At 38.4% G+C, this 18,361-nt stretch overlaps 1 protein-coding gene across 2 annotated transcripts in view; it reads right to left on the bottom strand.

The window, feature by feature from the left end:
• The window catches only part of SUGT1 (SGT1 homolog, MIS12 kinetochore complex assembly cochaperone), a 53,359-nt gene extending 34,998 nt beyond the window's left edge, over positions 1 to 18,361 (bottom strand). The window contains exons 1-11 of one of the 2 annotated variants that reach the window (XM_074387648.1): positions 18,119 to 18,361; positions 17,974 to 18,031; positions 11,070 to 11,160; positions 9,889 to 9,958; positions 9,114 to 9,184; positions 6,944 to 7,039; positions 5,497 to 5,550; positions 5,100 to 5,116; positions 3,710 to 3,732; positions 2,022 to 2,118; positions 841 to 948 (exon numbers count right to left, since the gene is read on the bottom strand). In XM_074387648.1, the coding sequence (XP_074243749.1) occupies positions 841 to 948; positions 2,022 to 2,118; positions 3,710 to 3,732; positions 5,100 to 5,116; positions 5,497 to 5,550; positions 6,944 to 7,039; positions 9,114 to 9,184; positions 9,889 to 9,958; positions 11,070 to 11,160; positions 17,974 to 18,031; positions 18,119 to 18,156 (723 nt within the window). In that variant the 5' untranslated portion in view covers positions 18,157 to 18,361. The remainder of the gene's footprint in view (positions 1 to 840; positions 949 to 2,021; positions 2,119 to 3,709; positions 3,733 to 5,099; positions 5,117 to 5,496; positions 5,551 to 6,943; positions 7,040 to 9,113; positions 9,185 to 9,888; positions 9,959 to 11,069; positions 11,161 to 17,973; positions 18,032 to 18,118) is intronic. The other variant, XM_003927186.4, reaches the window with a different exon arrangement.

The following is an 18,361-nucleotide window of genomic DNA, read 5'->3' on the forward strand; positions in this document are numbered from 1 at the left end:
AGTTCAGTACTTTTCCTACTAAATTACACTACTATCTACATCTTTTGAGTGATAAATATTCCCTGAATATTAATTCTATTGTATATCTTTACTTCTTTTTAAAAATATAAAGGAATCTAAAATTTAGTTTAATTAAATAATTCATTCATTTTTCCTTCATAATAATCTAAAATTCAGTTTAATTAAAAAAAAAAATAGGTCAGGTGTTCGAGACCAACCTGGCCAACATTGTGAAACCCCGTCTCTACTAAAAATACAAAAATTAGGGTGTGGTGGTGCGTGCTTGTAGTCCCAGCTACTTGGGAGGCTGAGGCAGGAGAATCACTTAAATCCAGGAGGCAGAGGTTGCAGTGAGCCAACATCACGCCACTGCACTACAGCCTGGGTGACAAGAGAGCTAGACTCCATCTCAAAAAAAAAAAAGCAGATTCATCTTTATAACAATTTATATTTTTAACTGTGTGAGAGATAGCATGAGAAAAGTATTTGTTCATCAAAGCAGACAAAACCGGCAAGTTCAAGAGACACTGTCAGATCAAATCTTAAACACAGGCTGATTTTATCTATCTTTTTAAAAAAATCTTATTGAAAAACATTGTATCTGTCCTAATAAGTGCACAAACATCATACAAACTAAGTGGACTCTTAGACTTTACTGTACTAGAATTTAAGAGGTAAAATAACCCTGATACTCAAAAAATATCATCCTTATTTTCCCGTCCCCTTTAAAGGTACGTGGCTGAAAGAATCTACAAGCTTACAAACACATGGGTGATTAGTTTACCAGTACTTCTGTAATTCTGAAATATTACTAGTAACAACTCTTTCAAATTGTCTTACCTTTGTTGAAAGTACTTTAAATGTGCTCTGTTCTGGTATTATAGGATGAAGAAGTTCCAGTTTCAAATTGTAATCCTCTCCAGAAGGAAGTTTAACCAAAGCAGACAACTAAGGAACACAAAATTAGCATCACATTTTGTAAATGTATATAACGGAGAGCAAAAAACTTAGATAAAATAATTACAGAACTTCAATAATGTTACAAATTATTTTAAACACTATATATGGAATATTAAAGAACCTGAAAAGGTTCTCAAAGATTTAAGAACCTTATTTCCCCATCTGATATCCTTGACACGAATTCTTACATACATCATTAAATAGCAGAAATGAGTAAGTTTCATAATATTTATCATATATTTAATCACACCTATTTGACATCTAGATCTCAAGAAAACAAAATATACACAAGCAAAATGATATATAACAAAAGGCTATTCGTGTGCAAAACATCTAGTTCTACCACTACCTCTTTCAAATCATCTATCATGAAGTCCTCTACTAAACCCTAAGAAATGAAGCGGTTAAAAGTCATACTCATGAGGTTGGGAATGGTGGTTCATGCCTATAATCCCAGCACTTTGGGAGGCAGAGGTGGGTGGATCACATGAGGTCCAGAGTTTGAGAACAGCCTGGCCAGCATGATGAAACACCGTCTCTACAAAAATTAGCTGCGCACAGTGGCATGTGCCTGTAGTCCCAACTACTCAGGAGGCTGAGGCAGAAGAATTGTTTGAACCCAGGAGGAGGAGTTCAATTGCAATGAGTTGAAATCACACCACTGCTGGCCAACAGAGCGAGACTCTGTCTCAAATAAAAAAGAAAAAAAAAAGTCATACTCATTTAACATGGTTAGTCAATTCTAAGACATGTGTGATCACAAAAGTAACCAGACCTTTTTCATTAAGTACACAAGTATAACCAAATCACATTATCTTACTAATATAACCTAGGTTCTGCTTTGAATTGCAAACCTAAAGAAAAAAAAGCACATCTAGCTATAACTTACAACATACTTATTCTTATCTCAAAGCAATGGCTTCAGATTTTATTCAGCATTTTCCACACCATCTCAGGAGGAAATGACATTTATCTGATAAACTGTTATAGATTATTCTGCAATATACTAAATTTGCAAACAATAGTAACCAACATTGAAAAATGGTTTAAAGTCTAATGACCTGTTTTTCTGAAAATTCCACATTTACATCATTCTTCTGAACATTCTTGATCATAAGCGTAATGACTACTTGAGATTCTGTTTGATACCAGTCATACCTATTACAAAAAAAAAGAAAAATAACATTTCTAATTTTCTTGAAGCTGTTGTCAAAACAAAAACTAGTCTGATAAATAACAAGAGCTCCACCTGGAGGAAGAAAACAGCAAAGTAGCTATTGATTCACAGAATCAACTTTATATAACTCGTTTTTTATGCTCAGCCCTAATGAAAAAAACAGTAAGGTAGATGCTGTTCAAACCTTTCCAGTAGACTTAAATACTTACATGATTTTCTGGGTTCTGATTCATATCTCTAGCACTGTTGTGCTTAAGCTAATATAAATATTAAAGATGTAATTTATTTTAAACAGCTAATATTAATATGCCATCAACAGTTTTACAGTCTCATTTCATCCAAATAGTAAAGATAAACCCTTAAATCCCTATTTTACAGAGAAGAAAACTTAAGCTCAGAAAGGTGAAGCAATAAGCTAGTCAGCAGCAGTAGTGCACTGGACCCAGGTCAGCCTGAGTCAATACTCCAAACTCCCATAACTGAAGTTGGAAGCAGATAGACTTGAGCACAGGAAATGAGGCAAATAAGCTAAAATTAAAATCATATAACTGTGGGAAGCACAACATTAAATACAACACTTTCCTTCAATCTCAAGATACACAAGAAGACTAATGGATCTAGATTCTAATTCTGTGCACCTTTTGTACCGAAAGCTCTAGAAACGCAGGAATTCTCTTTCAAATTAGACTAGATTAAAAGCTCCCTGAGGGCAGGGCTGTTTATTCTGTCCCTATTACATACACTCCTAGGATCAAGTACACACATATATTAAGTCAGATGTTAGATTATTTTATGCTCTGGACACCTTATTATTTCATGGTTATGTGCCCTACTCCTGCTGCTGTCACTAGGGCAAGTAAAAGTTCCATTATCTACTAGGTGCTTGGAGTTTCATTCTGTATCTCCCTACAACGACCATGAATAGATTGTTTTAACATTTCCAGGTCATTTTAGGTAATGATATCCAAAATCACCTTGATTAAAGAAGTGAACTTTAAGAGTCTCAGTTCCTTTTACAATTCAGTAAGGATGCAAAGCTCCAGATCAACAGTTTGTGTTTCTTTCTGTTACAGTCCTAAGAACAGAAGCTGTACACAGGCTAATGAGTAATTAAGTCAAAGGCTTGCTAGTTGTTTATTCAATATTATAACTGCTGCCCTCAGCAATACTAACTTTCAACTCATATAGATTTTTCCCATGAAAAATTTGCTCCAAATATAAAAGGCAAGGTAAGTTACAATTCTGTTAAGTCTACTACTAACTTGTTTACCTATGAAGTAACATAAACTTAACTGGACGAGACTCCCCTTAACATACGGAAAGGTAATGTAATATGAAACCAAGGGAAGCATCTTTAAAGATGAGAAATGATTTAAAATTTAACTTAAGTATAACTATTAATCCTTAAACAGCCTTAAAATTAGCTTTACATAAGGCTATTCCCACAATGTTAGAAAACAAAAACTTAAGGATCACATGGTAAGAATTTGCTTACTTTGTATTAAATTACAGGGTTTTTTCCCCCTTTAGGCATATTTATCACGCATTGTTTTATGAAAAAGAAACACTTACTTGATTTTTGACTGATGAATCCACTGGGATGCAGATTGATATTGGCAAGTTGAAAGAGAAAGATTTTTACAAGTCAGCTTAGCAACTGTATATTAAAATACATGTATTATACTAATTTATCCAACACTGCAGTTATTTTGATATGAAATCACTACATGAAAACTTTCTTCAAGACAAAGTATGGTGACTGTAATTGTTAAATACAACTAGTCTTCAAAAAAAATTAGAATGTTCAGCATTTAAAAAATCTTAGTTTCAGCCGGGTGCGGTGGCTCACGCCTGTAATCCCAGCACTTTGGGAGGCCGAGGTGGGTGGATCACGAGGTCAAGAGATGGAGACCATTTTGGTCAACATGGTGAAACCCCATCTCTACTAAAAATACAAAAATTAGCTGGGCATGGTGGCACGTGCCTGTAGTCCCAGCTACTTGGGAGGCTGAGGCAGGAGAATTGCTTGAACCCAGGAGGCGGAGATTGCGGTGAGCAGAGATCGCGCCATTGCACTCCAGCCTGGGTAACAAGAGTGAAACTCCCGTCTCAAAAAAAAAAAAAAAAATCTTAGTTTCAATTTCAGGAAAGACTTTTTTTCTCTAAAATAACAGACCTTTAAATAACAGAGAACTTCTAAAGGCATGATTAGAAAAGGCTGCTTACATAAAATGGTCAGTTCTAAGATTCAGCAACCCCCTAAACTAAAATAGCATTGTTTCAGAAATTGTTTTAAAGAAACAGCATATTGGCCAGGCTTGATGGAGCATGCCTAGAGTCCCAGCTGCTTAGGAGGCAGAGGTAGGAAGACTGCTTGAGCCCAGGAGTTTGAGGCTAAAGTGAACTATGATGGCACCACTGCACTCCAACCTGTGTGACAGAGCAACACGTTGTGTTTTTTTTTTCACATTGTCTTTTTTAAAAAAAATTTAAAGTTACTTTTATTCAATTCCACTATCTTTATTAACTGAAAAGACTTGAAAGTTTTCATGTCCAAAACAACAAACACTACACTGAATTAGAGATAAACATTTCCAATTTTCCTCAACTTTTGTCTTAGCCTATCATAAAAATCCCTACAACTGATTCAAACTGTTGAACCTAAATAAATGTGATAAGGTGTAGAAAGGAAAAAATAATCATCTTGACCATACTAAAACACGAAATCAACTTTAACCACACACTAAATTCATTAAAATAGCCCAATAATTTTCATGACTAGAAACTTCTATATTTATCAAAAAATGATTTTATTTCAGTTTCCTAGAGGAACCAGTACTTAAATGGAACTGCTTAATAGTTAACCAGCAGTGAGCTCATCCTGAGTCTTGTCCCAAATATATCTGGTATTTTAAATTTAATGTAAGTAAATAAAAACATGAAGAAAAAACTTTGGACTTACCACCTCAGATTCTGAGCCTATAAAAACATAAAAAGGAAGCATTTTCAGGTAACAGTAAATTTATAAGCAAAGTTATTTATATGATTTCTATAGCACAAATGTATTGATTAAGCAAGCAAATTCTCCATACCTTTCAACTAAAGTGGTTTCATTTTGTATCCTGAATTCATTTTGGGCCCCTTAGTAATTTCTTAATGAAATACCATACAAGCAAATCCACCCAAATCTCCCTTTCAACGTAAGACGCTATGCAAAACCCTGTATATCTTTGGAAGTCCATATCTAAGAAAATGTATACTATTTAAACTAAATCATAAAGGTAAAAACAAATCTGTTTAAACCAAAAAATTTCAGATATTTACTTTTTAAATTGAAATACCACAGGAGACCTACATACCATTCTGAGCTTCTTGACACCTTTTAATCCAGACACTGAAATTAGCATCTGCACCTAGAAAGAAGAAACTGACTATAACATCGGTCCTCTGTACAACCTATTAATCAACAAATACTTACTGAATACCTACTACATCTCAGGCACTGTTCTAGGTACTGGGGAGTCAGCAGTGAATAAAATCTGTCTTAACAGACCTTATTGCCAACTCTGTTTTAGTTATAAATATACCAACAGTTTAACATTTAGTTGTTCATCCTGAAACATTTTGATTTTTTAAAAATTTTAACTACAGCAACCTTATTTTTATTTTTTTATTTTTTTTTATTTTTTTGAGACGGAGTTTCGCTCTTGTTACTCAGGCTGGAGTGCAATGGCGTAATCTCGGCTCTCCGCAACCTCCGCCTCCTGGGTTCAGGCAATTCTCCTGCCTCAGCCTCCTGAGTAGCTGGGATTACAGGCACGCGCCACCTTGCCCAGCTAATTTTTTGTATTTTTAGTAGAGACGGGGTTTCACCATGTTGACCAGGATGGTCTCGATCTCTCGACCTCGTGATCCACCCGCCTCGGCCTCCCAAAGTGCTGGGATTACAGGCTTGAGCCACCGCGCCCGGCCTGCAGCAACCTTATTAATTTCACAGATACCAACAATCTACATTTCCCCCGGTCACTCTGCTCTTAGAGAAGCTTCTTCACACACACAACAAAATCAGATGTAAATCAGACTCCCAACAGGCCATCAGTTGTTGGGGGAGGAGGCTTGCTATCCGGGAGCTGAGGTGAGGTTCAAAAGCTTTTCCAAGTCCCAGCTTGCTCTTCAATGCAGCTACCTGTTCAGTCCACTATTCTCTCAGTGGCTTTATCTGTTACCATGCCTTTCCTACAAACACCAGCATCTTTAAAGTATGTGAAGTTTGGTAGTATCTTCAAGTTACATGGCAGTTGAGAGGCTATAGGTGATGTATTACATATTTATAGATAGTGTAAACATATGCATAGACAAATTTTTCTTTTCTGGAAATACAGAACAATGATTACATTTAAACAGTCATAGTACACAGTGAGACATGTTAAAAAAATTTTAAAGTACTCTAAATAAAAGCTTATTAATTCAAGTTAACTGCAGGCAAGATTAATCTGAAAATTTTAAATTAAAATTTTCTTAAAACAAAAATTTATACTTTGCTAATTTATAAAAGAAATCCAACTACACAGGCTTAATAAAAATTTTAAATAAACTCTCTCACACACACTGTATTCTAGAGAACTATTGTATCAAAATCCTAGATTTTAGTAACCTATTATTTTAAATAATCAGTAACTAAAACCAAGCAATCTACCACACAAAGAGTGGCAAAGGTAAAAATTATTTACCCTGTCTTATAAAAATAGAAGCCTGAAAGTTTAACTTAAATTTTTCTCAGATTTGGCTGGGCATGGTGGCTCACGCCTGTGATCCTAGCACTTTGGGAGGCCAAGACAGGTGGGTTACTTGAGGTCAGGAGGTTGAGACCAGCCTGGCCAACATGATAAAACTCTGTCTCTACTAGAAATACAGAAATTACCCAGGCGTGGTGGCACATGCCTGTAGTCCCACCTACTCAGGAGGCTGAGGTAGGAGAATTCCCACATGAACTCAGGAGGCAGAGGCTGCAGTGAGCCAAGATCACGCCACTGCACTATGACCTGGACGACAGAGTCTGAGCCTCCGTCTTAAAACAAAACAAAACAACAACAACAACAACAACAACAAAAACTAAAGTTTTCTGGATTTAAAGATAAATTTATTTCTAAGTGAAATCTCCTCATAGCAATTTTATCACAGAGGCCTTTTCCTAAAGGTCACCTCTGAAATAACTACAGAATAAATGTCAATGGCATGATATTAAGATATTACTCAAGAAAAGAGTTTAGGGGCCAGATGCAGTGGTTTATGCCTGTAATCCCAGAACTTTGGGAGGCCAAGGCAGTAGGATTACTTGAGGCCAGGAGTTCAGAGGCAAGTCTGGGCAATGTAGCAACACCTTGTTCCTACAAAAAAATGTTTAATTAGTTCAGTGTGGTGGCACATACTTCCAGTCCCAGCTACTCAGAAGGCCGAGGCAGGAGGACTGTGTGAGCCCTGAAATTCAAGGCTGCAGTAAGCTACGATGGTGCCACTGCACTCAAGCCTGGGTGACAGATGAAGACTGTGCCCCAACTCCCAACAACAAAAAAAAAAAAAAAAGGAATTTTAGGCAGGAAACATTTCTATTGCTCTTAAAAGGAATAGGGCTTAGAAATGTAGAGGATGAGACTGGGCACAGTGGTTCACGCCTGAACCCCAACACATTGGGAGGCCTCAACAACAGAACGAGACTCTGTCTCAAAAAAAAAAAAAGAGAGAAAATGTAAAGAATGCTAAGACTCGTGTTTCTTCAGGGTTTTCAAATACATACCAAGGCACTAGGTAACTTGACTCTAGAATTTGCTAAGAGTGCAGATGTGCTGTTTGCTGACTGAACAGCCTTACTATTAACGTAGTTTTTTTCATGGTATTCACATATTCTGCATGAATATATTTAAAAGTGGGATAAGCAAGTCTGAGAATAAGCCCTATCACTCAGACCTCTCCTTTTGCAATTTGTAGCTTCCATTTGCATAATCAGTCCTAAAATCCTTTTTTCTCAATAGCTACACAGCAGAAAAGCAAACATTCAAAGTAGTAGAGATTACCATGCAATACTAAGAGTGGAGTTTCTTAATCTTAACTCCAGTACTACTGACATTTTGAACCAGATACTTCTTTGTCAGGCAGGACTGTCCTTGGCATTATAGGGTATTTAGTAGCACCTCTGGTTTATACTCATTACGTATCAGTAGCACACCACCCACCCACCATTCATGACCATTCTCTTTAGACACTGCCTAAAGTTTGCTGGGAAACAAATTGTTTCCAGTTAAGAACTACTTCTTTAGAGAATTGTGGCAAAGCTCTATCATAACATAAAGATAAAATGATAGTATAAGAAGGATTATGTAGTCTCTAATTTTCTGAGATTACTCATAATCTGTAGTATTTTTCAGATTTAAAAATTCTTGGCTCTTACAATGTCTATATATGTCTAGGTATCTACACCACTGTGATACTTTTCATATATTCCCCTCAAAAATATAACATTAAAAGTCACAATACTCTCAAAATTGTGTTTCTTCTGTACTCTCTCATAATTTACCCAAACATACACTTTACTTCTCCATAAAAACCTTTAATGTTAAAATTTCACATCGCAGCAATTCGAGAAACTTAAAATGAAGAGACTTCTAACCATGAAAGCAAATTAAACTTTCACTTCTCCATTAGAAAAAAACAAAGCCAGACTAAGTAGAGAGAGCATGTTAAGTGTTTATATGCAGTTTTTTACTTCTAATGGTAAAGTTTATCGTAATTTAAATACCAAAAGGCTAATTTAATCAATTTTAAGTGATCTCATATCTGCAATCCATATGAAATGTAATTAAGATGAGAAAAATAGGTATTGGGCTTCTACAATTAACTTGAAATTAACATTAACAAAATTCAGCTTTGATATTTAAGATATAAACAGGTAAGTTTATTAGAGCATAATTTCAATACTTACTGTCTAATTTTTGTCCTTCTATAAAAGTTTCTAGAGCAGCAGCATAATTTTTCTCATGGTATTCACATATTCTGCATAAATATATTTAAAACAAATTAAGACACACACCAAAGAGTTGGAAAATAGCTTTCTTTCTAAATTAAAAAACTTAGCATTTTCTACTGTTCAAAGAAAAAATTTAAGTATATGCTAATAAACCAACAGACTAATATACTGTTAACATCTAGTACAATTCCTAGTAAAATTCAATTTTAGAACTCAGTTCAGAAGAAATCTGTCTTTAAAATTGTACAGACTTGCTCTTTCCAAAATGTAATTATACAAACGGATAAAAGAAGTTTCTTATTTAAAGAATAGCTACACTTATCAACAGAAACAAAATGAGATATAAAGTACATAGATACAGAGCTTTCATAGCATTAAATGTAGCCTATTCAGTTTGGCTGAATAGGATGTTCTCCAGTCAATCAAATATACTATAATTCCAAATGATAAACAAAAAAGGAATGTGAAATCTTATCAGTTTCATCTATACCTTGAAATTACTTCAATCATCAGTATTTTAAAATTTACGAAGTATAGATCTCCTATCGCATGCTATGCTTAACAAAATAACAGAACCGTTAAGTTGTATTTAAAACTGAATCGTATCTCTGCTATACAATATATAAATACAGAATTTTACTACTTATATAAAACTTGCAATGAACTCATTCAACAAATTAAACACCTACTATCTATACCAAGCTCAACAATTAAAGTAGCTACTGCATACCCTTTTCTCAACATAGCAGTGGAATTATTTGGATTGAGTTCGAGAGACTTCTTTGCATCAGCAACAGCAACTGTAGAAAAACGTGGGTTTTTAGTCAACTATTTACAGATTCTAGCAAATACACACAACATATGAATCAGTTTTAGATTTCTAAGTTTTCGAGTTGCTAGAAATGCCAAATAATTTTAAATTCAGGAAACTAATACAAGATAGAATTCAAATAAATATTACTTTTGTACCTTCCTTTTGGCTTAACATTTAGCTTCCTTCCTAAAGCTCTTCAGTCAATGAATACAGCTGTGTCACAAAATTCATCTCCTTGTCTCATTAACATCATTTATGTAATTTGACTCAAAGTATTCAGTTTTTCCCTCTTCAGATTCTTTATCAGAATAATTTTTTAAAGTTACAAAATGCAGAAATACATTACTCTTTAAATATAGGTGGTCTTGTTACGTTGCCTAGGCTGGTCTTGAACTCTTGGGTTCAAATGATCCTCCTGCTTTGGCCTCCCAAAGTGTTGGGATTACAGGCATAAGTCACCACGCCTGGCCACATTCTATTTTATATTAAAAAAATACAAATGAGCATTTCATTTTAATACTGTCAAATAGTAAATGTGATGCTGTTTTTTTTTTTTGAGACAGAGTGTCGCTCTTGTTACCCAGGCTGGAGTGCAATGGCGCGATCTCGGCTCACCGCAACCTCCGCCTCCTGGGTTCAGGCAATTCTCCTGCCTCAGCCTCCTGAGTAGCTGGGACTACAGGCACGCGCCACCATGCCCAGCTAATTTTTTGTATTTTTAGTAGAGACGGGGTTTCACCACGTTGACCAGGATGGTCTCGATCTCTCGACCTCGTGATCCACCCGCCTCGGCCTCCCAAAGTGCTGGGATTACAGGCTTGAGCCACCGCGCCCGGCGATGCTGTTTTTTTTTATCAGCATATCCATTAACTGCAAATTAAAACTGTATATATTCTCCACCCAACAAAGCAAAAGAGACATCCATAAAATTTAAATGGGTGTTGCTCAACATGTCTGTCACATTTGACCTATTTTAAGTTCTATAAAAGACCAATCTAAAAATTTTCAAAGACAACCTTTATTTGATTAATTTGTCGTGGGTAAAGTGCATAAGAAACTTATTAAAAGCAGGCAATATACTTTGTAAGAAAAGTTACCACAGTAATTCCCAAGAAGAATGTGGCAATAAGCTCTTTGACAATAATATTGTGCATCATCTGGTTTCTGTTCCAAAGCCTTAGTCAGCTCCTACAAAAACAAACATGTTGAGTGTCAGTAACAGTTTTCAAAAAACCATCAAACTGTAATTAAAACATAATTTTTAAATCAAATAACTTACTGTCAGAAGCTATTTGGAGGAAAGATAATAGGTATTTAACCTTGGAGTTTTTCCTTATAACACAATCAGTATCTCCCCCACTTCTCCTGCCCCTCCTCCCAAAAGTAGACAATCTAATATAGTATCTCTGTACCGTAAAGCATTTAGATCCTGGCATGTAGAACTCAATAAATGGTAATTATTATCACCTCATATATTCTGAAGAGTTTGTTATATGCATTGGCCATTACAGATTTTCTCAAATTTGGAGAAGATTCAAACATCATATAGAATTTGAGATTCCCAGAAAACATGAAGCTGTCCAATAAAAAAAAGACTAGAAGTTAAATCTGCACTAAGGGAGGTTCAGACAATCAATACATACACAATCAAGTTACCTGGCCCTCTCCCACCCTTTATCAATAGCACACAACTCCAATAAAACCCAACTAAACATTCTGTTCAAATCCTACAATCCAATAGATGGCTATGTCAACTACCAAGAGTTAACATTAGAGACAATGAAAGGTTTTCAACCTGTGCAGTCAGAACATATAGGTGTGGTAGCTGGAAAAATCATGATGCAAAAGATCATACAAATAGGGAGATCAAGGACAACTGCAGGAACACAGGAAAACTTTTATTTTCTGCCAACTGCCTACAAACTCTAGGGATGTGGTAGTTTTCTTAAATGGTAAAATTATTTCAATTGCCACATATGTCATTTGACTTTGCTTTAACCTAGTAGTGTGACTCTCAGAAAGTAACATATACAGATGCTCCTCAACTCACAGGGGGTTACAGTCAATCAACAGAAAGTGTGGCTCAAACCAAGACAGCAAAGAATCTTTAAGATGCTACTTCAAGGGCCTCACTGTGTAGCTTGCAGGCTGTTACAAGAAATTTGGACGTTAGGAGTGATGGGAGGGCATGGAAAGTTCACTGTTAGTAAGAGAAAGAGATGGTCCTATTTACCTTTTTTTTAAAATGTCATTCTGGCTGCAGTATAGTGAATACATGATCACATCAGGACTGGAAACAGAGACTTCTTAGGAAACCACTACATTAAGTCTAGGCTAGAAAAGGATCTTAGCCACAGAGGTGAAGAGAAACACAATGAGTTGGAATATACTAGAACCAGCAAGACTTGCTAATGGGTGAACATGTGGAATAAGAGAAATTGAAGATAATTTCAGGGTTTTGGGCTTGCCTAGATCTGTACCTGGCATCCAATAAGCACTTAATGAAAAGTATTGCTTTCTCTCCCTGCAGACTTTTTTCAGCCTTTTCCCCAGTCTCTACTTTGACCTCATCTCCTTTACCACAGAATATGAAAATATTTGCCTCTCTATAGTCAATCTTCTCAAAGTCACTAATAACCCCTTATCAAATCCAATTGATTCCTACCTGACTTGATCTCTCTGTAGCCCTTGACAATAATAATAAGGCCTTTTGGCTTACCATGCTGTTGCCTCTTATAAACTAATCTTTTCCTTGGGTTCAGTACTTAAGACTTCTTCCCTTCCAGAAAAATCCTTTGATTCCTTAACTATTGGGGGGCTTCACATACGTGTTGATGTATGCTGATGACTCAAGTCTATCTTGAGCCTAGACAGTGCTTCTTTTTTTTTTTTTTTTTTTTTTTTGAGACGGAGTTTCGCTCTTGTTACCCAGGCTGGACTGCAATGGCGCGATCTCGGCTCACTGCAACCTCCGCCTCCTGGGCTCAGGCAATTCTCCTGCCTCAGCCTCCTAAGTAGCTGGGATTACAGGCACGCGCCACCACGCCCAGCTAGTTTTTTGTATTTTTAGTACAGACGGGGTTTCACCATGTTGACCAGGATGGTCTCGATCTCTTGACCTCGTGATCCACCCGCCTCAGCCTCCCAAAGTGCTGGGATTACAGGCTTGAGCCACCGTGCCCGGCTTAGACAGTGCTTCTGAGCAACATCAGCATATAGTTTTTTCTAGACTTTACCTGAAATGTTCCAAAGGCAACTCATATACAAATATTGGCAATCTAAAACTACTTTCTCTCCTCCAACCTATTCCCCCATGCTGACTGCAATCTTCTAAGTGTTATCATCCTAAGTGCTATCTATATGAATGGCACCAATTCCTAATGCATTCCCCCAGCCAGAAACTCAGGAGTCATCCCTTATACTCCAATCATCACCAAGACCAGTGCGTTTTACATGAAACAACTTCCCTCCATGCCCTCAATCACTGCCCTAAATGCAGATATTCATCTTTGACATGGTCTGCACCATTATCTTCCTGCTATCCACTATCCCTTGTGCCTCCTCCAATTCATTATCTACTCTGTTTTTAAAGGTTTTGTAATTCAGAACATTTCATTTCCTTCCTCCAAATTCTTCACAGATCTCCATGATCATATGATAAAACCAAAAACCCTGTGCTAGGATTTAATGTCTTTGATGGCCTGGCCTCTCTCCACTTACCTAGGCTTTATCTTCTAGCACTTGCCTCTTCACACTTTATGATCTAATATTACTGAACAACTTGTATTATTCCCAAAACAGAACAGCCATGCGCCAGGCACTGTATTAAGCATATAGGGTACCCTCACTTATCTTCACAATAACCCTTTCAAGTAGGTCCTATTTATTCCCATTTGATAGATGAGAAATCTGCTCTGGAGTATTGACAAGAACTTAATGAAGTTACAGTTATCATAAAACCAGAATTTTGACCTAAGAGTTTCTAACTCCAGAGCCTGGGCTCTTAACCACCATGCATACTGGGCCTCAAACCAATCTCAAAATTCACACATTTTTCTCTCCTTACTGAATTCCAACCTCCACTAAGGTTGCAGTGAGCCAAGATCGCACCACTGCACTCCAGCCTGGAGACTGGCATTCACCACTAACTCCCTTTCTTTGTAGAATGAATGAAAAATGTGAAACAGCTTATGTGATAAGAACATTTCTCTTTTATTCCTAATTGGCTGATCTTATATAAAATATATACATTTTAACATGATACCAACTGACCTGAATCCCAAATGGCTGTTAAAGTAGTCCTTGGGAAAATCCAAGGGAAATACACTCACATTCACCAAAGTTTGAGCCCTACTTACCATTATCAATCATTTTATAATTTATACTGACCTGTTCATCTTTGTGAGGTCATCTCAAGAGTTTAAAAAGAACGTTTCTGGCCGGACGCGGTGGCTTATGCCTGTAATCCCAGCATTTTGGGAGGCCAAGGTGGGCAGAACACGACGTCAAGAGATCAAGACCATCCTGGCCAACATGGTGAAACCTTGTCTCTACTAAAAAATACAAAAATTAGCTGGGTGTGGTGGCGGGCACCTGTAGTCCCAGCTACTCAGGAGGCTGAGGCAGGAGAACTGCTTGAACCTGGGAGGCAGAGGTTGCAGTGAGCCAAGATCGCACCACTGCACTCCAGCCTGGAGACTGGCGAGAAAGTGAGACTGTCTCAAAAAAAAAAAAAAAAAAAAAAAAAATTTCTTAATACAACTGGTTCTTATCATCATCATCCTCCCCACACTCAAAGTTTCTGATTCCAGGTCTGGAGTGAGTCCTGAGAATTTGCATTTACAATGTTTATGCTGCAGGTGATCTGGAGATCACATCTTAGAGGACCACTGCTGTATAGCACTAGACTAAAATTCAGGAAACCTGTGTCCTGAGGCTCCCCTTCTGCCTGTAACTGGTATGTACATGTCTATGACAGATTATTTGGATTTATTCGGTTTTCTCTCTTTTTAAGAAATGGGGTCTGGCCGGGCGCGGTGGCTCAAGCCTGTAATCCCAGCACTTTGGGAGGCTGAGGCGGGTGGATCACGAGGTCGAGAGATCGAGACCAACCTGGTCAACATGGTGAAACCCCGTCTCTACTAAAAATACTAAAAATTAGCTGGGCATGGTGGTGCGTGTCTATAATCCCAGCTACTCAGGAGGCTGAGGCAGGAGAATTGCCTGAACCCAGGAGGCGGAGGTTGCGGTGAGCCGAGATGGCGCCATTGCACTCCAGCCTGGGTAACAAGAGCGAAACTCCGTCTCAAAAAAAAAAAAAAAAAAAAAAAGAAATGGGGTCTGTTTATGTTGCCCAGGCTGGTCTTGAACTCCTGACCTCCCGAAGTGGTAGGATTACAGGCGTGGGCCTCCATGCTCAGTCAGGTCTCTTTTTCTGTACACTGAAAAGGAAAGATAAGAAGTACTGGACAACATGAGTCTTAAGGACTTTCAGTAAGAATCTGCACTTTTAGGCAGGGGGTGGTGGTTCACACCTGTAATCCCAGCACTTAAGGAGGCCTTGGCGGGTAAATCACGAGTTCAGGAGTTCAAAAACAGCCTGGCCAAGATGGTGAAACCCCGACACTACTAAAAATACAAAAACTAGCCAGGCACCGTGACGGGCACCTGTCTGTAATCCCAGCTACTCAGAGGGCTGAGGCAGCAGAATCGCTTGACCCTAGGCAGCAGCTGAGGTTGCAGTGAGCTGAGATCACACCACTACATTCCTGCCTGGGCGACAGAGTGAGATTCCAACTCAAAAAAAAAGAATTTGCATTTCTCATAAACTGCCAGGTGATGCTGATGCTGCTGGGCCAAGGGCCACACATTAAAAACGAAGTTACTAATGCTAGCCACGTGACTATTCTAAGCAATTCTTCTCCTAGGTAGTTACAACCAAAAGAAATGCATGTGTTCACCAAAATACACATACAAGAGTATTCACAGAAGCTTTATTTATGCTAGCTAATAACTAGAAATAACCCAGATGTCCACTGTTAGAATAAACTGCACTGTACTTCCATCTATACAACATATACAATTATACGATGGAGTATTACACAGCAATGTAAAAGAACTACCACATCACACAATATGAATGTATACTCATGTAATGATGAAAGCAAAAACATTCAACAAAGCATCTACTAAGCCTACATTCATCAAAACATCTACATTCAACAAAGATTCTGTTTATGAGTCAAAGAACAAGCAAAACTAACTGATGGTGATGGAGGTCAAAACAGGAGTCAGCAGAACAGTAAGAAGAATTACGTGAAGGTGCATTATGAATGGTTATACTCTGTATTTTGATCTGGTGGTGTACACACATGTAAAAACTCATCAATCTGTAGACTTAAAATCTGGGTTATTTACATGATTCATATATGCCTCCATTAAAAAATTTTTAAAGTAAAATAAGATGGAAAGTGACAATAAAATTCATTATGTTAATATCCTTTAAAAGCAACTTTTAAATAAACTGGATTTCTAAAGGAAGCAGGTCTATGAGGACAGTAACAAATGTAAACTTAAAGTTATTAGCTGTCTAGCTAATATAAGAAATTATGGAGAAAAATTCTTAGTGCTTCCTGTAACATTATCCCCAAACCGATCCCAGAAGCTTTATTCCCGGTTTCTAAAGGTCTATATCAGGCATCCCCAAACTTTTTACACAGGGGGCCAGTTCATTGTCCCTCAGACCCTTGGAGGGCCGCCACATACTGTGCTCCTCTCACTGACCAGCAATGAAAGAGGTGCCCATTCCTCAAGTGCGGAGGGGGACTGGATAAATGGCCTCAGGGGGCCGCATGCAGCCCGCGGGGCCGTAGTTTGGGGACGCCTGGTCTATATATTTAGATGTAAAAAACATATCTGGACCCTAAAAGGCCTTACAGGACCTGGGGCTCCTGGTTTCCTGTCCAACCTTCTCTCTTAATCAAACGGGCCCTCGAATACACAGGGCCTTTTTGCTGCTTCATACATAGGCCAAATTCATTCTTACCTCGGGATCTGCACTGGCTCTTGGTCCTGCCTGGAATGCTCCTTCCCCAAAGCTTCCAAGTTAACTCCCTTGTTCCCCTTCAGGTCTCCGCTCCAAGACCACCTCAACGGAGGCTCTAGTACCATGTGGCACATTTATAAGTCATAGCTAGAAAAGATGCTGTCTTGCCCTAAATTGTTATACTTTCTTATGTCAGATCATAGTAACAAAACAGGGTTTCTTTCCTCTTTTCCGTGATTTAACGCAAAGAAAAACCTCCTAGCCAAATTCTGTGATCTTCAGGCGCGCTTTTAATTATTATTATTTAATTCTTGCTCTTTTACATTCCTTTACAGCTTTATGGTTTGTCTTCACTGCACACCGACAAAAAGTGATTTCTAGGTTAGCTAAGTATATAACCGAGACTTTAATACACAGCAATCAGCGCCTTTGCACACAGCAACTCCAAAAAACTTTTTGACGAATACACAAATGAGGAAATAAAGAACAAGACATCTGGAAAGTTTCAGGGACGTGAGGGAAAAGGTTTTTGTTCCAGTAGACTGACTTCATGCCGACACTTTTACATAAGAATTGCAAGAATGATTGTCAAACGAAAAAATTAATTTCATCGAGCCCAGAGTCCACCTTCTCTTCTAGTCATAAATGCCATTAGAAAAAATCCTTCCAGCCCAACTACAGATGCCAACCATGCTCTCAAGAAAGAGAGAAGGCTTTTCTCAGGAGCTGGAGGAATGCAAGAGTCTGTGAGTGGAAAGAGCAAGATAGGAGCCTGGGGTAACGTGGCTACCGTGGGACAGAGAAAGGAGACCGAGATCTCAATACCCGGGCTGAGACGCAGCATCAACAGGAGCTTGGGTCCCTGTCCCGCGGTGCTGGGAGAAGGCGGGTCAGCCGGGACCCGAAGCGGCCCAGTTCCCCTAAATAGAGTGGAGGAAGCAGAAATGGGCTCTCACCTCTAACGCCGCCTGGGGGTCCTCGTCGATTAGAGCATCCGAGAAGCTCTGGAAAAACCTGTCAGGAAAACAACGACTTCAGCAGGGCTCACTAGCCAAGGAAAGGGGGGTAAAATAAACAGCGAAGGGAAAGAAAAACACGCACCTCCGGGATGTTGCAGGTCCTGCTGCAGCCGCCGCCATCCCTCGTAGTCACTGCTGCTGCCGCGAGAGCTGCTACTATCGCGGTTACCACCTCCGCCACCGCCCAAAGGGGAAACTTCTGGAGAAACACCAACTGAGCTTCCGTTCTAAGTAGCCAACGAGCAGCCACGCAGCGTGCCACTAGCGGGACGGGAGGTAACTTGCGGGCGCGGGGCCGGCTGGGACAGTGGAGGACCGATTCCTT

The sequence above is a fragment of the Saimiri boliviensis genome, chromosome 16, assembly GCF_048565385.1.
Source record: "Saimiri boliviensis isolate mSaiBol1 chromosome 16, mSaiBol1.pri, whole genome shotgun sequence".
Classification (NCBI taxonomy): Eukaryota; Metazoa; Chordata; class Mammalia; order Primates; family Cebidae; genus Saimiri; species Saimiri boliviensis.